Source organism: Pogona vitticeps, chromosome 4 (genome assembly GCF_051106095.1).
Source record: "Pogona vitticeps strain Pit_001003342236 chromosome 4, PviZW2.1, whole genome shotgun sequence".
In the NCBI taxonomy this organism is placed as follows: Eukaryota; Metazoa; Chordata; class Lepidosauria; order Squamata; family Agamidae; genus Pogona; species Pogona vitticeps.
The window spans coordinates 131,497,624-131,520,465 of record NC_135786.1 but is presented as its reverse complement, the minus strand read 5'-3'; the positions used below and the strand labels follow the sequence as shown (position 1 = coordinate 131,520,465).

The window sequence follows — 22,842 nt, the reverse complement described above, 5'->3', positions numbered from 1 at the left end:
GAATCTGGATTCTCTAGTTCCCAGGCCAGTACTACTCTGACCAGGACTACACAACACCTACTCTCTAACCCGAGGCCTTGCATTTAAACACCCAGTCTGGTCAAAAGAAATTTTACAGCTGGGGGGGAGGGGGTTGAGCAAATTCACAAAACAGCAATTTCTGAAGTTTTGGAAAGGGGTGGGGTGGTCCTAGGATGGCTGTTCCTCTCCGCTTGGTGCAAAAAGCAGTAAAGAGCCCCTAAAGCTTTCCAAAACGCGTTATATATTAAGTATGTGTATATTATATATAAAAGGCTCTGTGCCCCCACCAGGAGCCTGTCACATCGCACAACCGTGCGTTACACTGCCTCCCCACCTACAATGGCTGGAATGGCGCGCCGGGCGGGAGGCGCGTTATCCCGAAACCCTCTCGTCAGAATCGCGCCTCACTGAACCAAAGGAAAACTTCCACTTCTCGCCCAGAGAAAGGAGCTTTGCTTCGCTGCCGCCCAGGCCCCGGGGCACGGAGGTTGCCCCGGGGAGGCCCTGCGAAGAGCAGGGAGAAGCTGCCGGGGCGAAACGGCCTTGCTTCCAAAAAGGCAGGCTTCAGCAGTCTCTCTCTGCCTCCGGGGACGCGCTACACGCCGCTCCCGCCGCCACCAGGGAGAGGCCGCAGAAGGGCCGGCCCGGGCCAACCTTCACCAGGGGCTGTAGGCCGAACTCGAGACACGGGGAGGGAGGGAGGCCGGGAGGGAGGAGGGAGAGCCCTGACGACGGCCGCAGTGGCGGCGGCGGCGGCGGCGGCGGCGGTGTCAAGTACGAAGCGCCGCGCTACGTGCGGAATGACGCCGCCCGCCTGCCACGACTCGCAATGAGCGGAGAAGAGGAGGCGAACCAAGCCGGGCAAGCTGGGAGGGCCGCAGCTGGCTAGGCCTGCTCGGCAGCCGGCGCTCCGGTTCTTCTGCTCCGGCTGGATTTTGGCACGCAGGTACGCTCACAGGCTCGCTTTCCTCCTCCTCCTCCTCCTCCCCTCCTCCTCCTGACGCCGCCGCCGCCGCCGCTGCTAGCAAAAGCCCTAGCGGGCTGGGAAGCCAGTCGGGGTGAGCGAGTGCCGCTGCCTTGCCCTGTCGGAGCGCCGCGCTGCCAGGCGAGTCAGGCGGACCGGGAGTGCCGGAGATCCGCCGAAAAGAGACATCTCTTCCCGCCCCCCTCCTCGCGCGCTCCCCGGTTGCCTGCTGAAAGGATCCCGCTCGGCAGTGCTTCGTCTTGACGCTTTCAGCGGAGCGGCCTCGTTTGACCTCGACTCGGAGGGTGATCAATTCCGGTCTCGACCATGATCTGATATCCTGAACTCTAAAGCCTCGGTCTTTATACTTTCCTAGGAGTAAGTACCGCTGGCATCGTCAACGCGCATGGGACTGCACTGTAGGACTGCAATGACTTGCTTCAACTCCCTTGGGAGCAAAGTCTCATTGAATTCAGTGGAACTTACTTCTGAGAAATCATGTATGCATTGGATCTGTTTTATAGGCGTAATCACGCTTGTGTGGGCAGTTACAAATAACACAACACATATAAAAACTTGTCCGGGTTAGATTGTTGCTAGTAGATGTAACAGATATTTTAAAGAAACAATCCTCGGTATTAGCGTGGTAATTACTCTACATCATATTTACAAAAAATGTAAAGCATTTGCAGCCAGTTAGAACCTAAATGTCTGTATTGTATAAAATGAGTGATCTAAAGTGATTGGTTTAATGTGGGGAAAATTTTATGTAGTGGACTTACACAGCGAGTCCAAACTTCTACAGGTCATATAATTTCCAGTGTTTCCTCAGTCTTGATTGGTGTATATATTTTATGGTTGTGGACAATATGGGCTTTCTGGCATCTTTTCTTAACTGAATCTGTTGGATTCTTTGGGGCCAACATGTAAAAGAGGTTTGGCAAATGACCTTAACAGTCTGTCTCCCTTAGATTGGGGGAGATTTGTGGAATCTTAGAGTGCATCTATTGCTGTAATTTGAAATTACTTTACTATTTTAATATGATTGAAATATTTCCCCAGATAGTGGTTTAGTTAATTTTACTTACACTTGTAAAAAAAATGCTAACTGTTTAAAGTTGCTATATACTGAGGCTCAAAATATGCAAAATTTACTATTATTTTAATTTAAATATGAGCATCTGTAATACAGTGTACAGCATGCAATTGTATTCTGTCAATTTTCACTTTTTCCCAGCAGATCTACAATTATGTAATAATTGTTTTATTAGTAAATGAACATTCTGGCTTCATTGCAACAAAAGCAGTATTTATTGTTAATATACTAGTAATTTAGTCCTATTTATGCTTTTTAAGTGCAGTGAATTTTTACATTTGAGCAAGCTTGCTTATTATCACAGTAAATGCCTCATGTTTAAATGTAGAGCAAATCTATCCAATGTAAAAAAATTAATGTTTCTCCTTAGTTTGTTGCCAGAATTATGTTATATAAGGAGTAAATGATGTGATCAGATTTCATGATTAACTCAGTGTATAATAAGAGCAATCATTAGGAGATGATTTTGCATCTCTCCTTTTCTGGGCCTGTGTGTTTTAAACTTAAATGTTTGGTAGCTCAACAGGAAATGTTATTTTCCAAAATATCAATCAGATTTGTAGGATAATAGATATCTAGTGTATGTATTGATCCTGCATGGTACAGAAACTGATGCTTTTAAAACGCTAGCCCCAACTTAAATAATACTCTATATGGAAGAACTATGGTCTTCCAACACACAGGCTTTGCTGAATAATTCTTTTACATCTAGTTTCTAAATCACCACTTTATTGCCATTTTTATACAGACAATATTAGTTCATTAACATTTTTATACATTTTACAATATAGGACACTAATGACAGGTATTGCTGAAACTGAAACTTCATTATAATTCCTGTATATAAAACATTTACAAGCCAAACTTACTGCATAAATGTATTTAAGCCATTAATAACTTTTTATAGGCTTTTTTTGTAAGGCATGCTGTTCTAACAATATTACAAATATAGATGTTGAACAGTATGTTTTTACTTGTGTAACAGCTTTTTTTATTATTGGTGAAAAATTTTGATAGATCACTCTTCTGTATTAAACAATCTCTAGTATAACTGTTGCTGGCAGTATCTTGTGATGCAAGAGGGCTACATTTGCTTTTCAGCTGGTTTGTATTTCTGCAGAGCCTCTTTCAGTTCTCATTCAGCTGCATACTAGTTGGTTTATATGATGCAAAGTTAATTTAAGAAATCTCATTTTCATTAAACCATTAAAAGTAACCAAGAGCTTAGTATATTTTAGCCTAGGGTCATTTTCTATATTCATGGATAAATCCCCAAGGAACTTGATTATACTGTTACAAATTGTGTTCACTCATGTGGATGTCTTATTTTTACTGGAAGATTTAAATTATTTTATTTTTGTTTTTGATATAAAGTCAAAGTGAATGCCAACTTCCATGTGAAAATTAATGCATGTTCTTAAAATAAAGTACTAAAAAGAGTTATCTCTTTCATTTTAATTTTATATGCCTTATTTGTTAAATAAACACATTGCAGCCATTGCTTATGTGTGCTTTACTGTTTATATTATCTGTTATAAAGATCTCAGTCTGCAGTTGTCAGGAATTATAAATTCCTTTTATATTAATTTTTGCTGGTTTACCAAACATCATAAAGGACTGCTTCTGATTTGGCTGAGGTTTTTTACTTGTTTCTACATACAATGTAGCAGTGGGGAAATGTTAATTTTTAATAAATTGCATTGTTGGTATCTCCTAAGTTATCATTTTGTCATTATAGTTTTGTTGTGATAGTGAAGAAATATGTCATAAATAGCTTTTAGGTTTTTTTTCAGGTGTTCATTTTGTTCTGAATTGCACAAAGGCAGGAATGAATTAAAACTTAAATATCTTTTTTTCTAATAATTGTGTTGAGCAGCTGTTTTAACTTCATTCAGGAAGTGGATATATATTTTATAAACATGTTTTTAAAGAAACTTTTCAAAGTTCAGTTTTCATTTCAATTCATTTAAAAACATCATTCACTTTCTGAACTTGTTTTAGTTACCTTTGATTTTGAAAATATGAAATAGATAAAGTGTATATAAAAAAATCTAAAATATTTCCCCATTTAGTAAACAACTAAATGGAATGTTTTGAGTTCAACTAGTTTTTAAAATTGTCAGCGTGGGTTTGGAGAGGTTAGGATTGTTTTATGATAACAAAATGTTTTTAAGCAGGACTATTAAAATGACATTTCCTCAACAGAAGTCACAGAATTTTTTTTACCAATTGAACTATATTTTTCCCAATTGAAAAATACTTTCTAAGCATTTAAGTATACTGACATTTGTTTGCAGTGAAACACACAACTTATTTCTTTCAAATTAGTTCATCCAAAGTTGTGTAAATTTGCTGTGTTACTATTGGCGGTAAAATCTTGTTTGATTTTTTTTTTTTTACTTTTCAACTGACGGGGGACTTAAAGAGATTCAAGCATTCCACTACCTTTCTTCCAGCTATATGTGTGTATCTTCCTATAAGGTATTCCTTACGCATTCTTCTAATCTAGAGCGATCAAAAAGGGTATTGCTCTCTGTATTCAATTACAGTACTCTGCAACAAGGGGGGAGGGATTGGCACTGCGAAAACCGCAACAGAAACCGTGTCTCATCCTAACTGACTAGGTTGTAAGACTTTGGATTTTTTTTTATTTTATTTTTTTACGTTAACGGAATTAAACTTAACCTACCACGTTGCAATCCTCGTCGAGGGGCAATGGTAATGCACTAGTTTGCTGATCAAAAGATGGTTGCAGATGCGAGAAAAACGCACTGCTGGCTGGAAGAAAAAGCACTGAAGAGCAACTCCTTCTGTTTCGGTTCACGTCTACCTAGTCATGTCCGAGTTATTCCATGGTTGAGGGTGCTGGCGTCCCACTCGTGCCCTTGCCTACCCCGCGTCTTGTGCATCGCGCATTTCCCCGTTTTTGTCGTCGTCGTTGGGTATATGGTAGAGGGGGAATCCGGGTCGGACTTTGGGAGATGCTTTGCTCGATGTTCAGAGGGAGAGAGCGCGAAGGGTGGGGTTCCTCGGAAGAAGCGGAGCCGTGGACTTGAAGGCGGGCTCCTGGGCTGGATCTTAGCTGCTCCACGGGTCACTTCGCTCAGGGACTCACAGAGCAGCTGTCCGGACTGCCTCGCCGGCCACACACCTTCTCGAAAGGGGGCTCCGGCCGAGTACTGCCTCTCGTATCCGCGAGTTCCGTCCTTCTCGCCCCCTCCCCCGTCCAGGACGTGCCCGCCGCGACCTGGTACCCGGGCGAGCCGTGCCCCGTACTCTCCCCTCTTCTTCCACCTCCGCTTCTTCCAGCTGCTGAGCCGAGGCTTGCGTGGGGGGGGGGGAGGCTGAGGAAGGAAGGCTCCGTCCACCCCTTGTTAAAATTAAGCTCCCTCGGCTGGGGCCCTTCTCTTATGGCGCTCTTTCGTCCTGCCACCTATACGAGCAATGCCAGTCTGGGGAAGGGGCGGAAAGACCCCTACACTTCAGGGGCCTGATGAGAAGGGTGTTCGGTAATGAGGGGGGACGAAATAATGGACAACTTACTATTTCAGAATATATCTGGGACATAAAACCCTAAAGAAGAAATGGCCTATAGGTTCCTTGCCGCCATTTAGCGTGCATCTCACTACTTTCACCTCTTTGCAGCCCTCCTCCTCAGTAGGATGCGGCTCTTTTTCAAGATGCAAAAAAGGCACACAGCTTATGCAGCCCAAGATCCCTGAAGCATGCTTCCTAGAAGTTTGATGGCCCAGTGTTACATTAGGCTAGAGAAGAAAGAAGGCCTGAAACGAAGAGGGCTAGTGGTGGCGACCGCAGTACTTAGAGTTAGTCTTGTCTGCATTGCATACAGTACCTCTGTTTCAAATACTGTAAGGGGTCCTTTTTCTGTCCCTTTGTTCCACCTTATGCAAAATTTATTTTCACTGGAAATGGACTGGGGATCTACAACAGTTCAGACTGAAATAAATCTTTCTGTCTTTGAGGTGCCACAATAATTTCGGTTTGGTTTCTGATATGCATGCTGAAACAAGCACGCTATTTCTTTGAAAACTACATAGGACTCCTACATGCTTTATGCAAACACAATATATCCTGCTGTGACAAGAAAACACAAATGGAGAAATCAGTTTTGGGCCTTGTTTACAGGAATATTTACTTTTGTTAACCAACTACTCTTATGTACTGTAATATATACTGAAATCAGTGGGACTTACTCTGGGACTACATCCACTGGGATGAGCTTACAGATCTTTAATGTTCCTTTCCTATCATATTGATCCTTAGGGAAGCTGGGCTCAGTTTCTTGTTCTGTTCTGTGACTGACTTATGGCAACCCTAATAGGGCTTTCAAGATAAGTGAGATATTTAAGTAGCAGTTTTACCAGTTCCACTTTCCCAGTGAGTTTCCATGGCCAACTGGGGATTGGGACCCTTTTCTTCAGAGTCCTAGTCCATCATTCTATCCACAACATCACACTGGAAATCCCAGTCTACCACTGGGCTCAGTTTACCAGTAACCAAATGAGTAAACTGGCCTTCTAAGGAAATGTTAAGGGGACAGTAGTTAAGGATAAAATTATCTGTCTTTCTTTATTTGTATCACAGTATTGCACAATTTATAATTATGGATATATATGAAAAACAGGTAAAATTACAAACAAATTAAAATAATTAGAAACTATTATAACATTATGAACAACAAAGAAACTTTGGGCATAGGGTGTAGCATACATTATTACAATGCTAAAAATCAATAGATAGGGGACTGAGCAAAGAAAATATGATGAATAGTCATGAAACTGACTGACAAGAAATTTGATATTATCTTAAGTTTCTATGAGAAGTCTGTCAGCCTCCACTAACCATTACTAAAACTTAGGAAAAGTCACATGTTGATCAGTTTCACAGTCATTATACTCTGAGAGATGAGGAGCTGTCAGGAACACAGGTGGACACAGGGGGCTGTCACATTCAGTTGCTAAGCCGTTCTTTGAAAAATGATGTTGAACTAGGTGCATCTTTGGTTCCATGTTTAAGACAGCTCTTATTTTTTTCTCCTCTTTAAGCTAGACCAGTTTCCATCACCTCATCATGCTGACTGAAGGCTTGTCAGAGCTGAAATCCAAAAACACCGGAAAGGCCAAAGCCCTGGCCTTGAACCAGGCAATGAATTGCTATGGAATGAAGAGGAGATTATCTGTTAATTTCCCGATTTTATGTCCCCCAGCACCTTAGTCATTCACCCCCTGCAAAGAGGATCCTCCGACCTTCTCTACAAATGTGCTCTTTTCCTCCTTGGTCACCAGAGCCCACCTGGAAAGGGCAGCAGTGATGGATCATAGTGAGGAATGGGGGCATCCTTAGGTTTGGTCCATACTCTTCCTCCTCTGAGCACGAGAAAGGTGAACGAGACACCCTTTGTTTTGTTCTTCTCTTAAAAACTAGGGGGTTAGTGTTCTGGGGCCATGGCAGTTTGTAGGGCTCAGCACGAGAGTACAATAATCATTACTTGAGCAAGTAATTGTGTGAGGCGGGAAAAAACTATACTGTATTGGGAAAGGATTTTAAAATCCCAGCTTTAAGAAAAGCAGACCTGAGGAACTGTCTTGCCGCTGACTCAATAAATCGCTCTGGAAGCTTTTTATAAAATCCCGTTCACCAAATAACGTAGCCAGGCTTTGAATGTGAGACTTCGATTGGGGGGAGATTTTTCCTCAGATAAGGACTTCCGAAAGGGCCACCCTGTGACTCTCTTGTAACGAAAGCGGTTTCGAGACACCTTGAAGGCGAACGAACGGCTTGAAAAATTCAGTTTATGCCACGCATGTTAAACGTTTCGTGTGTCACGGTCCCTAAAGCAGCCACCGTCGGGCATGGGCAATTATCCTCAGGAGAAGCAAGCATATGGGCATTTTACTGGTCCAGGTCCCTTCTTAAAATAGTTTTTGCCTTTTGAAGGATTTTAAGTATTATGCAGAGTGTGCACAAACCTGTCTAACCTCCCGCCACCCCCAAACCCCAATGACTGGGGGCTACTGAGAGACACGCGTGATGAGGCCGGAGGACAGGAGAAACAAGGTGGGGAGGAAAGGGGGCATTTCCCGCTCCCATTCTTTCTGCCACTCTCTAGGTTTGATTTTGGCAAGAGATGTGCACATATACACGCTTCCCCCCGCCCAGTGCCTGAAGCCACGTGAAAGTCGCCGCTGTCGTCGGAAGGGGAAGGAGGACAGTCTTCCGAAAGCCGGTTAAATGGGCGCTATTTATATTCATAAACATATGTCTACTCCTTCTTTCCCCCCCTTTTTGGGGGGGCGGGCGGGGTGGAGACAGTCGTCGGGATGTGTGTACTGTATATGCGTGAACTGGAGTGTGCGTTGGTCAAGTCTAGCCTGGGCACAGAGCGGGGGGGGGTCGAGCCAAGCGGGCCCTGACTGACGGCGGTCGGGCGGGCGGCGGCTCCTCATGCAGACGGGGAGGGAAGAGAGCGCGAAAGGGAGGTGGGTGGGGCCTCCTTGCCAGTAAGGCAGCAGCAGCACCACCTCCTCCTCCCTGCTCTCGCCTAGCCCAGCCCCGCCTCTGCTGGGGATCGGCTCCCCTCCCGCCTCCCTTCCCTGTTACTGTATACAGTCGCGCGCCCGTCCGCCCGCCCGCCTGCCTGGCCCCCCTCTCTCTCGCGCCGTCGCTCGCTCGCCCGCCCGCCCGCTCTGCCATGTTAGCCGCTCTCTCTCTCTTTCTGTCTCATCCACAGATCTCGCGAGAGCGGCCGGCTGCTGCTGCTGCTGCTGGTGGTGGCTGCGGAGGGGGTTGGAGCGGCGGCGGCGGCGGCGGCGGCAGCAGCAGGAGCAGTAGCGGCGGCGGGCGGCGGAGGAGGAGGAGGAGGGCGGCGGCGGCGGCGGCGGCCGCGGGTAGGAAGGCAGGCAGGCGGGCGTCGGGCGGCCCGGCAGCATCATGGCGGACAGAGACAGCGGCAGCGAGCAGGGTGGCGGCGGCGGGGCGCCGGGCTCGGGCCCGGGCGGAGGCGGAGGCGGCGGCGGGCCCGGGAGCAGCGGCGGCGGCGGCGGCGTGGGCCTCCAACACGAGACGCAGGAGCTGGCCTCCAAGCGGGTGGACATCCAGAACAAGCGCTTCTACCTGGACGTGAAGCAGAACGCCAAGGGCCGCTTCCTGAAGATCGCGGAGGTGGGCGCCGGGGGCAGCAAGAGCCGGCTGACGCTCTCCATGTCGGTGGCGGTGGAGTTCCGAGACTACCTGGGCGACTTCATCGAGCACTACGCGCAGCTGGGCCCCAGCCAGCCTCCCGAGCTGGCGCAGGCCGCGGACGAGCCCCGGCGGGCCTTGAAGAGCGAGTTCCTGGTGCGGGAGAACCGCAAGTACTACATGGATCTGAAGGAGAACCAGCGCGGGCGGTTCCTGCGCATCCGGCAGACGGTCAACCGCGGGCCCGGCCTGGGCTCCACGCAGGGCCAGACGATCGCCCTGCCGGCCCAAGGCTTGATCGAGTTCCGCGACGCCCTGGCCAAGCTCATCGACGACTACGGGGTGGAGGAGGAGCCGGCCGAGCTGCCCGAGGGCACCTCCTTGACGGTGGACAACAAGCGGTTCTTCTTCGACGTGGGCTCCAACAAGTACGGCGTCTTCATGCGGGTGAGCGAGGTCAAGCCCACCTACCGCAACTCCATCACCGTCCCGTACAAGGTGTGGGCCAAGTTCGGCCACACCTTCTGCAAATACTCGGACGAGATGAAGAAGATCCAGGAGAAGCAGAGGGACAAGCGGGCCGCCGCCGCCGCCGCCGCCTCCTCGTCCTCTTCCGGGGGAGGGGATCAGCAGCCGCCGGAGACCGAGAGCAGCGGCAGCCCCGCGGCCACCGCCGGCCCGCCGGGAGCCTTGCTGCAGGCCGAGGAGCCGGAGGAGGATTGATCTCCATCCCTCCTTTTTCCATCCTCCTCCCCACTTCCCTCCTCTCCACTTGGCTGCCTCCTCCCTGCCCTGCTGCACAGAGACACTTGTAATAATAACGATAACAACAACACCAACAACAACAACACACAGAGAGAGACTTTTATACTGTAAAGCGAGAGAGAAAGAGAGAGAGAACCGACACCCACACAACGAAAACCAACACATGCAGTTAACTACTATACCTGTTGTTATGACTCCAAGGGGAGCACCACCCAACCACCCACCTACCACCAAAACTGACAGCCGCGCTCAAGCAACTCCTTTCTCTCCACTCCCATCGCTGGATTGTTCCTTCCACTCTTGCCCATCGTATAAAACAGTAAGCAGCTGCTAAAAACAAAACAAAAAAAATTACAAAAAAAGTAATAACATTATATATGATGAACTGTGTTTCCTACTTGATTAAAAATATAAAGAACTGAGTGTTTATTTCCCTAATTAACCAAGAACTTTTGTACACGTTTAAGCTATTATTATTATTAAAAAAAAGTGTTTGCAAAAATGGTCAAGATTAAAATATTGCTGAATTATATTAAAAGAGAGAAAATGTCCTTTTCATGTTGAGCTAACATTTGACTTTAGCACAAAAAAAGAGATATTTTAGAACACGTAAAATAATATTTTTAGTTTTTCTTCTCATTTTGTTACCAAATTTCAAAACCTTTCATGGAGGTTATTATAGTATATTTGACACCCTATATACCTGTGATTAGAGATGTGTATATATATATGAGGGCTAGGCATGCTGTGTGTCTGAGCTTTGTCTAAATGTTATGCAGAAGTCTGTAGAGTTAAAAGGTACGTAGGTTTAATTCATGCAAGGTAAACAATAAGTGCTCTCTTTTATACAATATGCATTGCATCTGGACCTTAAACATATAAAATGGTCAGTGAAACTTCTGTGAACATGAAGAAAAATTATTAAAAAGGCATTTAAATGAAATTTGCTAACTTGTGATTTTTATGGTTTGAACCAAAGTTATTGGAATAGTAAAGAGGAGAGAGAGAAAGAGAGAGAGAGAGAAATCTCCAATATTTTTCTGCACCTGTTTGGTTTACAACTAAGTAGGTATGTTGTCATTACTGTGTATATGAGATGTACTTGTATTGTTCATAATATATATATATTTTTATGATGTGTACTTAAAGTACGTTAATGTGCAGCAATTTCCAGTGAACCTGTTTTTAATAACAGGTGGTGAGGATTTTGTGTATGTGGCCACTAGCAAAATCCCCTTAACTTGTTTGGATCAAAAACTCCAGTTTGTGCTAGTGCTGAGTAACATATGTAGGCCTGTCCTAGAAGTCAGTGCAACATGATCATAATGTGATCCTACTGAGCCATGGATTTGAGTTTCCTTTACAAGTAACAGCCAAGTTGATGTGTTGTAAAGAAATTTCATGTAGCTGTGGTGCTAGTTATTACTGGCTACATACTTTATATATGTGGTAGTGACCCACCCCCACCCCCAACTTTGCAAGCCTTCAGTTAAAAGTATATACTTTGTGCGATATATTAAAACTATAGGGTACGGAAATGGTCTGTCAGAACACTAATCTGTCAACAAGTGTTCTCCAAATTTCATTTATTTGTAGTAACATACTTTTACAGATATTTCTTTAAAAATGTGTGCTTTTAATTGACTAACTTCTTGCTGCTGTATAGTAAAAATATTAATATATTTTTATTATTAAACTGCTGCATGACTATCATCATTGCAAGTGAAAATGATATGTTATAAATGATGCCTTAAAACACTAGAAAAACCTAGTTGGGTTTCTGTAGAAAAAGTTGACAAAATAAGAATCTACTGATTCTTGAGTTTTGGAGTGTGCTCATTTTCTTAACATCGCTGAAAAAAAATATAACGATTTAGATTTAACTGCTGTATGTAGAAGATGCCACCTGTAGGAACAGGAACTTTCTATGCTTCTCATTGATTGTAAATGGTTGGGTCTAGGAGAGACAAAGATTGTTCAAAGAAATTATATTCTGTTTTCATTAAAGTATAATTCCCTGTTTTAGAGATGTACTATAAGTGTCAATATAAAATCTGTTTCTGTTGTATCATCCATTTCTAGTTAAACAAGTTTGCTACTGGTGCCCATAGAGCACCAAATGTGCAATAATGCTGTAGTTGTTAACAATTTTTGTTCGAAGAATCACTGGAATTTATTACATTATTTTTTAAGATGCACTTTGCAACATGGCAAAAATAAGCTTCCATAGTGCATAATGTGATAATTGAAATGGTTTTTGACCACTTATAAACATTTAGTGGTATGCCTGCTTAGTTTTAATTGGAAGGCCTGTTGATCAGTTTCTTACTGTATTTGAACTGTGATGTGGGAAGGACTGCATTCTCCATGGTACAGATAGTTAAGGAAGTCTAAATTGCTTTGCTTTTGCAACTTGGTTGTCTTGGTTTTGCTATTCAGTATAGTTCAAAAAGTTGCAGCAATGAAACCTGGCAGAAGTTTTATGTTTTAGCAATAACTTTTGTGGGTCAGTGTCAGCGAGGTGTCTTTTTGTCCCCTTTGAATCAATCCAAACTTTGTTAAAAGAATGAAATATTTATTTGGTTTCAGGTTTGACCCAGTAATTTTAAAGAGAGTTAAAAGAGATTTGAAAGTATCTTCACTTGTCTTGATGTGAATGTACATTTGGTTTCCCTCTGTATTGGCTCTGGTCAAAAAGTTAATTCTGCAGATTCATGAAACAAGACATCTGTTTATCAGAAGTAAAAGTGGAATGAGTCTGCACAATACAAGCAATGGGTTCACATTCAAACCATCTTTGACTCTCAGAAAACATATTATCTATGTCCAACCAACATAAGGTTGGTTTTAGACTTAAAGGTCTGTAGAATCATTTTGTGTATTTCCTTTTCCTGAGAATCAAAAATAACAAAAAGGAACTCTTTTTGACCCAGACATTTTTGATTAGGTTGGTTCAAGATATGTGGGTTGTATAGTTCTCCTTGTATCATCACAACTTACCACCTTTGCAATGAAGTTTTATCTCCTGAGGGTGTTTTAGTTTATAGACACATCTGAGATACTTTAGGCCTTCACCAATGGTAATAAGATGTTACATTGACTATAAATGACCTTGCTTTGAGTTTCATTTTTTTCCTAGTTTAGGTGCTCAGTACTTTACCAAGGTTCCATTGCTTGCTATCAGAATAAGCAATGGTGAGGGAACCTTGTTTTAAGATTATAAGAGCAAAAGTAGTGGTATATTTGACCATATTTGACGTTCTAAAAACAGTATGCTCAAATGTGCCAAGCAATACATATTTTGGAAAATATGCCTTGTTTTCCTTAGTATGTTTTCAGTGTCTTGATCCACAGTCATAATGCTACTATATAAAGTGTAAGAAAACTTGAAATCCACTGCAATACAGACATATTCTCTCTTTATTTTTGCTTTGTAACTGAAAAGGACACTGTCAAGTAATGTACTTTTAAAAAATGACCTCCCTTTCAGGTGATTACAGCATGGCAAATGTCCTCAGTTTAAGTCCCACTTGTTTTCTTTTTTTAATTGCTCTGTCTGAGAAATTAAATAAACAAGCTAAAAATTAGACACTGTTGATTCATGCCTCTTTATTGTTTTATGCTGTAAAGTACAGTTTTCAGCCAGAGGGGGAGCTAAAGTAACTTTAAAAATTATTTGAATAGTGTTGAAATTGCAGAATTTGACTGTGTGCCACAGGAAATTAGCAGGGAGGAGGGAAAGCAGGAAACCCAGCATTTACTAAACAAATCATCCAGAGAAGGTAGGAATACTGTATTTTGAAGTTCACAGGCAAGCCTTGCATACAGTGATGGAGAATTTGTAAAAATGTAAATGTTTATCCTAAAAATACTTGACAGTGTCACTTTTTAAAAATATTCCTTGTGAGGGTTGCTGTCTGCTCCATCTAGGACTCTTGGGGAAGTACTACGAAACAAAACCGCACACACAGAATATTGTGAAATATAGTCTGCTGTGCAGACAATGAATTATCATGTTAGGTAATGAAGAAAATGTATTAGTAGGCCCGTAATTTCATTCAAGAACAATTATATTTTTTATTTTCAAAACAGCACTGTAGCCACTGCTTCGATCAGCCATGTCCCTTTTAAGCTATGCAAACTATTGTATATGTTGTGGTCGGTTCACAGTTGCATGAGGTTTGTGACTCATGAGCATATATGCTTATAGTTATTGGTACTTTTTTAAAAAAAAATACTGGCAAAAACTATTAAGTCTACCTATTCTGACATTTGGTAGTTTGGAAAGAATACAATATCTTCTTGAAATGGGATTATAATATTTTATAATTGTTTTCCTTTAAAATACTATTTTTGTCCATTTTTATTTAATTTGTAAAGTATTTTTTACTTTGTACTGGCATAAATAGGATATTGGTATATCTTTTTGAAGCCAACTGATCAAGTTAATTTGTAATAAAAAAAAGATGGATCTGTTTCAGTTGTACTCACTGTTGTCATTTCTTGTATGACATACGATTTATGTTCTAATTCCATGGTGTTACATGCTTCCTGAGAAGCTGCAGAGAAAACATGGAAAGAATTGCAGAATGAGGGAGGTTGATTTTGACATTAACATTAAAAATTAAAATGTGCTTGTATTTGACTTACAGCTGGTTGGTTAGCTTAGGGAGTTAGGTGTTTGGCTGCAGCAGAGCCAGAAACTAGGAGTTAACATCCCTGTTGTGTACCCCAGAACAGCCAGCCGATGTGGCCTTGGGCAAGCTGCACAGTCCCAGGATCCCCCCCCCCGAAAAAGTGCCACTTACGAGTACGCCCACCTTGAAAATCCTGAAAAGGATAGCCATATGTCAGAATTGACTTAATGGCACTTATGTACACGTGACTTACACTTCGTTTATGAATAATAAGTGGTCTTGTTGAGACTTTTTTTTCAGTCATCAAAACCATAGTTTGGAGGATTTGCACTGATAATTTGTTAAAAGCAAACACTGGGGTTTTTTGTTTATTTGTTTGTTTTAGGATTAAAGGAGGTCAGAATTTTGGATCAAGTCATAAAGGTCTACGTGTGCCAAACTGTCTGCTTCATACTTTGAATTCCTTAGAAATCTTAGGGTTTCTATTTAGTCTTTCAGTAGGACACTTCATATATATTGACTTGTTTAAAATTGTAGAAGCCAAAGTTGGAAATTCTAATGCTGATTTGGTGAAGCAGGCTTACACAATTTGAGTGCAATCAAGGGAGCTAATTTAGGTCTACTCAGGCTTTGGACTTGCCCTTTGGGACATGTAGCACTTTTCCCACTGAATGGCAAATCCCCATTCCATGTCAAAAGTAGTCATTAAACTTTGCTCAGTTTCAAAAAAGGTATATCAGGTGACAGAGACAGCTGTGGTTGGAGAAACAGAAATCTACTTTTTATTGTCATGCAGAAGTAGTCACATAGTTTATTGGATACAGGCCTTTTGAGTGCCATGGAGTTCATTGGTATGTGCAACCTTGGTATATTTTGAATATTATCACAACTTTGTTTTGAGAAATTCATCTGCTATTTTACATGCTTCTTCATAAGATTAGAACATCATTTCAGCTTCTAACAAAATCTGTAATTTTCTCAGCTAGATCAGTCCACATGTTACAGAACACTTTGAAATAAAATTGATGCTATGCATGTTTAAGGAGATGTAAATAGCACTATACTTTAATGAGGTTTGTTTACAGATACAGGTATGCCCAAATTCACTCACAGTCCCTAAATTGTGTGCAAAGCAACAGTGAGTTTTGCTGTATCTTGAAGACTAACAAATTTATTATCTCCTAAAGAAGGTGAAGAGGCAATACAAAGTTGGCATCAGAAGAGTTTAAAAAAGAAGACTGTAGGATATGCATATATCTTGCCAAATCCCTCCTGGGATCTTACAATGGCATTTAAAAAAGCTTTACAAGATCTATTTTGCCCATTAAAGCTTCCATAACTTCATCTCCCTTTTTGAATGGTAAGCAGTCCTGCCAATCATAGTTTTGTAAACAAAAAAGTACTAATTTTAAATTGCTTCACAAGTGGTTTTGAAACTGAGCCTAAGGAGTATGTGTGAACAGTGATGGTATCATTGGCAACATGTAAAGCACCTGAAAGCATATTTCTGAATCCTTTTAGCTGAAGAAAAAAGTTTCAAGTAAAAGTGGTATAGATGTGTCTCTTTTAATTTCAACTGTGGACCACATTATTCTGGATGAGAGAAATAGATGAACTTGCTAGCTCTATGTTAGGTATCTATGGACAATGAGCTATATCAGTGATAGGAACTAAAAGCAAAAGCGTGTTGCTTTTATACCGCCCCATAGTGCTTCAAGCACTCTCTGGGCGGTTTACAAGTTAATTATGCAGGCTACACATTGCCCCCCCCCCCAGCGAGCTGGGTACTCATTTTACCAACCTCGGAAGGATAGAAGGCTGAGTCAACCTTGAGCTGGCTACCTGGGATTTGAACCCCAGGTCATGAGCACAGTTTTGGCTGCAGTACAGTGGTTTAACCACTGCGCCACGAGGCTCTTTTAACTAATATATTAAAATCAATAAAGTTATAAATTAAGTGGGAAATTGCTAATGGGAAGAGATAGTTTGATTTATTTTTTTAACCAAAATGATTGACTTAAGTTTTTGCATTAGTACTTCTCTAGAATTAAGCTAGCATTACTGTTGTGGTGATGCTATTTCTTAAGGCAGGTTGAAAAGTCTGGAAAAGACTGTTCACAAATTGCCCATAAGCCACAAAACTCAGGCACAACGTTTATTATAGTAATACGTATAAGGTATATATAAATGCAAATTTAAAAACATGATTGTTTAAAATATCCTCCTGTGGCATAAAATAATCAAACCAGATTTTTTAAAGCTTCTTCACTATTAACATATTAAACCTTTCCTGCCAACTTTCCAGTGTGTAATTATTTAACTCTGCTTTAGCCTTACTGAATCCATCAGTTTTATTTGATACATATTTGAATCAGGTATTACTTCAAGAAACACACAAACTAGAATAGCTGGATTGTACATTGCTAAGCATGAATTTCATATTGATTCAGATTGAAATCATGGACATACAAAAGTTTATGCTGGCTTTTGTTTTAAGAACAGTTTTAATTTCCTTCTATATGAAAACCAATATTTGTGCCTAGTTTTCCATCTGAAAACTTTTTTAAAATCGCAGTCATAGATGAAAATCGGCTGTTTTTGAGAAGATAACACATCTTTATTGTAGGCCAGATGAACAGTGAATTCCCCACCCCCGCCAAGTTGGTGTGAAGTTCTTGGAGCCTCCTTGTTTGGATGGATCATTCAGACACTAAGCACAGATTTGTTCTATACTAGTATGTGAAAATACTTCAAAATGACCAATACTGTCCATTTGAAAACTCAATACCACAAATGGACTGAGTGCAAACTCATTTTTGTTAATGTCTGTTAATGTGTTATCATGAGAAACTTAGCTATTTCTTCCTAGAACACTGCCGGTGATTTTTCTTTGGTTGGAAATTTTAAGCACACCTTGGAGATTTCTTTTGGGCAGTTTAGGTGATGTCAAAGATTCCGTGCTAATTTCAGGAGATGATTCTTCCTTAGATCCAAAGCACTACGTTAGAGGAGGAGAATATTGTGTTGCATTAAAATCACTTGTATATGGGAGGTTTGTATGAAGAGAATAATTGAGTACTAGAGTATCTGTAAATGCCTGTCTCAGTTTTTAGATATAATGAAATGATATAATGAATTCAGAACTAAATCTCTCTCTCTCTCTGTCTCTGCGTGTTTGTCTTCAAGTTAATTCTGACTTATGGCAACCCTTTTCAGAATTTTCAAGGTAGAAAATACTAAAAAATGCTTTACTGATTTATCTTTTGTACTTATTTTTATAATAGCGGTTGGTAATTTTATTATATTCGATAGGTTTTCCATGATTTTTAAGTGTCCCAAATAGTATGTAAACACTAGAGGCAAACAGTGTTAAGTGTGAGTGAATGAATCTTCCTTGCCCAACTGAACTAGTTATTTTAATTTTCAAGACGGAAAAGAAAAACCCTAGAGAAAGTAAAAGTTTCTTTGAGCCAAATATGAAGTGTTATGCTGGGGAGGTTTCCTGGTAATAGAATTGTCTAGAGATGCTGCTTTCATTACTTTTTAAAGCAATCCAATCCTTATTTGAAATTAGATACAAACTTCACCATGTGTTTGAAATTGCTGAAGATCAGTTCAAAGAGTTATTGGGATAGATATCTGGCTGTGGAGCCAGGGGTTGGGAATTTGATTCCCCACTGGGCCTCCTGTGAATAGAGCCAGTCTTTGTGGCTTTGGGCAAGCTGCACAGTCTCAAGGTGCCCCCAGAAGAAGGAAATTGTTGACCACTTCTGAGTATTCTCTACTTGGAAAACTCTGAAAAGGCCTGCCATAAGTCAGACTTGATGTGACAGCACATGTTGTTGTTGATGATGATGATGATGATTAGTTCAAAGAGAAGTAATTATTTCTGGACAAATTCAGATCTGCCTAAGAATTGTCTTTAGATATGAGTGTCTGCATACAACAAATCTCTTTGAGACCTTTGTCCTGCCAAATCACCTGCTTCAACTTTTCATGTTAGAGTAAGTATGAGATTATGTTAGTATCATACACCTTCCTCTGTCTTTCTTCAGTCACATCAGTTTGGAAATGAGATTGATATGTTTTTTTGTTTTGTTTTTGAGAGAGAGGTGCCATACTTGATTGTCAAAATCCTGTTGTGCAGTTATGCAAAAAATGTACATTTTCAAAGTTTTGAAATAGAATTACTATCTGTTGCACGCTGAGTTGTGCTCTCTCCTTACAGTCCTTTTGGTGGCAGGTGAAAACCTTTCTTTCCAGACTGGCTTTTGGGAGTTTTTAGTAGGAGATGCCGCATATTTTTATCATGTGTTTTAATTTTTTTTAATGTGTTTAACTATTGATGATTTAAACATTGTTTTGGCCTAACTATATTTTAATATTAATACCTTAATTGTGATTTCAAATACATGTATGTTTTAGCTGTTTTATGGCACCTTGAGCCCTTGGGAAAAAGGCAGTATATAAATAAAGTAAATGAATAACAAAATAAAACAGAGTTCTTGTGAGTGAATGTAGGATCTAGTGACTGGAAATATATTGCTGTTAGCTTGCCTTTCCAGACTTGCCAGCTATAGCATATGTTGCAAAGTTTTTGGATCTTCTCTCCATTGTATTAACATTTAGGCTTGCAACACTTTTGCCTGTTGTCCTTACATGATAATGATGTGTGAGAGTTTAGGTTCTCAAGCATGTGGCTCCTTGTTGTAGTCAAGAATGGACTGTTGTTTGCAGAGACTCATTTTTCAGATACTGCTTTCGTTCTTCCTGTGGCCTAACTGCTCTGTGTTTCCAAACACACGTAAGCAAAACAGCCAAGTTTTGTTATGATAAAATATTTTGGGGAAAGTCATGTTTGAAAAGTATGCTTTATCAAATTTGGGAAGCAGAAAGAAGCAACAGTTAATGGATGATGATTAGCCCCATCTGAGTCTGAGGATCTAATCCTTTCCATTATTATTTTGCAGAAGCAGATCTACCTTCCTGAACTTGGTCAGATGTGTTGGAATATACACATTTGTATATACCTCCCAGAAAACAGTTTAGAATTTATAGTGATGACCTGGAAGTGTTAATAAGAGAGTACAAGTGCTATGAGTAAGAGAGTCACCTTTCAAATGTGCTGGATATTGGGTTGGTCCCCATGCCCATTTTGTAGAAGTGTTAATTGGCAACATAGAAATTGTTCGAGAAGTCCCAAGCATTTCTACTTTCAGGTCTGTGGTCTTCAAGAGCTTAGATAAATGATTTAAATCTCCACACTAATTATTGGTATTTGAGTTTATGAACTTTGAATAACAAGAAACTAAAGTTAAATTGAAGTAAGCAACCTGTATAATATTTAATATCAGATTGCAAGTCTTAGGAGGAAGGGAACTAATAGGGGCTACATATTTGACCAGCACTAGAGTGACTGGCTAGACAGCTCAGTGGTTTAGGTATCTGACTGTAGAGCCATAGGTTGCGAGTTCAATTCCCTGCTGTGTCTCCTTTGAGTAGAGCCAGCTTGTATGGCCTCGAGCAAGCTGCGTAGTCAGTCCCAGGGTGTCCCGGAAGAAGAGAATAGTACACCACTTCTGAGTATACTGTACAGTGGTGCATTGCTTAACGACAATAATCTGTTCCAGGAAAATCGCCGTTAAGCGAAAACATCGTAAAGCGAAATAAAAAACCCCATTGAAACGCATTGAAAACCGTTCAGTGTGTTCCAGTGGGGTAAAAACTCACCGTCCAGTGAAGATCCTCCATACGGCAGCCATTTCCGCTGCCTGTATATCGAGGAATGAATCCCTAAACACAGCAGGGAGCCATTTTAATTACCCGGCGGCAATTTTGAAATCGCCGATCAGCTGTTAGAAAAACATCATTTTGTGAAGAATCGGTTTCCGAAGCAGGGAACTGATCATCGCAAAGCGAAATTTCCCCATTTAGACCATCGTTTTGTGATCGCAATTGCGATTGCAAAAAGATTGTCGTAAAGCGGATTCATCATAATGCGGGGCAATCGTAAAGCGAGGCACCACTGTACCTGGAAAACCCTGAAAAGGGTTGCCACAAGTCAGATTTGATTTGACAGCTCATGATAATAACATGCTTCAGAAGATACATACACTGGGTAATTGCCATAGTAGTGTATAGCATACGTACTATATAGTAGTATTTTTTTAAAAAAAAATAGTATGTAGCATCCTTTATTCATATTTACATTCTGAAGGATTTAAAATGTATTTTAGCTGTAAACATATCGCTTTTGCCACTTTCTCTGAAATCTGTTATTATCAGGAGTAACTCTAGTGGAAAATGACCAATTGTTAATGTGTTATCCTTTCTTGAATGCTTGAAGAGTGTTGTGAGCCACGTGGACAGGTTATAGCTCATTCCCACTAAAACTGGCCTGGAGTATGTTATACTATTGTCTTCATCCATGCAGACATCTGCTTTTTGTTCCCATGGAGAATTTGGTATATTTTTGTAGTATGAACATCTTTCTTCTGTCACTAGGATCTTTGTTAGTGTATATACATACAACGCCTACTTTCCAGAATGATCACCATACAGTGTGTCCAACATCATGTCTGAATCAGCAAAGCAGTCTTCATTCTCACTGCTGAGCTTACCAGAAAAAGGGAGTAATGCTGCAATAAAGATAACATCTACCTTTCACCTTCGACACTGACATCCAAACAAGGATTTTATTCTGCAGTTGCCTTGCCTCAAACATTGAATTTTATGGATAGTCCAGTGCCTTTCATTTGTCACCCTCCTGTGTCTTCATGCTGGTTCTTCCATCTGTCTATTGGTAGTGGGGAAAAGGAATTAGCATATAATGTCCTTTGACTGGAAGTACTAGAAGTACATCTGGAGGCACCCTGTGTCACTAATCAGTTGCATGGGGCTTCTTGGTTTACATTCAGTGGGTATCTGTCTGTCTTCCCATTATGTGGCTAACATCAGCTGGTTTAATCTCGTTCCCCTGCAAATATAATGCAGTTTGTGTATTTACAAAATTAAAAATACAAATACCTTCATTTTATTGAAATAATAATGAGAGATATATTCAGTGCTGGAAATGAGGGTGTAGGCTGATTTATTATTAGGTGTCTAACTTTATCTCTGAGAACCAAGTTGTGTAGTGGACAAAGTGAGGACTCGGAAGACCTGGATTCAAATACCTGTTCTTCCACGGAAGCTGGCTGTGGAGTGACAGTGGTAAACCACTCCTTCAACATCTTGCAGGCTTAGAAGATCTTATTAGGATCACCATATGTTGTAAACTGTTTGACAACACACAACACGGTTTTTGCCAGTTAGGAAAGTGGAAAGAAAGTTGAAATTAGGTATCATCAGCATTGTAGTAAACAAAGGAAGGATTTATTATGTGGGCTTACAAAGTGTGTAGATTGCAGCAAGAAATTCGGTGACAAGAATTTCCAGTTCAATAAAGATCTCAGCAACATGCATATCAGAAAATAAAGTGAACAACTATAAACATTGCTATTCCTTCTGATGAGCAAAAATGAACTTGGTTGTATTGTTAGATAGTGATATTGTATTTTTCAGCAATGTATCATCATATGTTGGCAAAACCCAGGTCCAGTTGGGATACATAGAATTTGGCTGTAGATTATAATAGTAATGGAAAAAAAGAGTAGGGATCCTTACCCCATATTTGTTTAGTTGTTAAGCTGTTCCATTCCAGTAAAAAACTTCTTGAGAATAGGAGAACAATTTTAATTTTCTTTGCTAACCATATTTAAGGGTCTGAAAGAACTCAAGAGTCATACTAGATGGTATATTAAATGTATGATTGCATTTTTTTCTTTTTTTCTGTTTTTTAAGCAGCCTGAGGGAGGGGATCTGGATGATGACTGTGGCATTGAGTGAGGGATGGTTTAACCCAGGTATGGGCATCTTCCCATGGGGAGCTGCATCATGCCACTGCTGATTTTGTAGCACAATGGTGAAAAAAGCATCACTAGGTGTGTGAAACATCTCTTCCTTGTTTGTTTATTCATCAACCTAGTACCATTGTCCAAACAAAAATCCTATTATCTCGCCCCCCCCCCCCCCAGAGAAAGCTACTATGAGCGTTAGTAGTAGTTTGTAGGAACAAAGTTCAAAGTTGAGTAATACCATCATTGGATCACCAAAAATTT

The 22,842-nt window shown here is 41.0% G+C and overlaps 1 protein-coding gene across 2 annotated transcripts in view; it reads left to right on the top strand.

Moving 5' to 3' along the window:
* Nucleotides 1-8,884: 8,884 nt before the first annotated feature.
* Nucleotides 8,885-22,842, top strand: part of PURA (purine rich element binding protein A) — a 30,021-nt gene continuing 16,063 nt past the window's right edge. For both annotated transcript variants that reach the window (XM_072998396.2, XM_072998395.2), the window contains exon 1: nucleotides 8,885-10,365. In XM_072998396.2, coding sequence (XP_072854497.2) covers nucleotides 9,033-10,004 — 972 coding nt within the window. In that variant the 5' untranslated portion in view covers nucleotides 8,885-9,032 and the 3' untranslated portion in view covers nucleotides 10,005-10,365. The remainder of the gene's footprint in view (nucleotides 10,366-22,842) is intronic.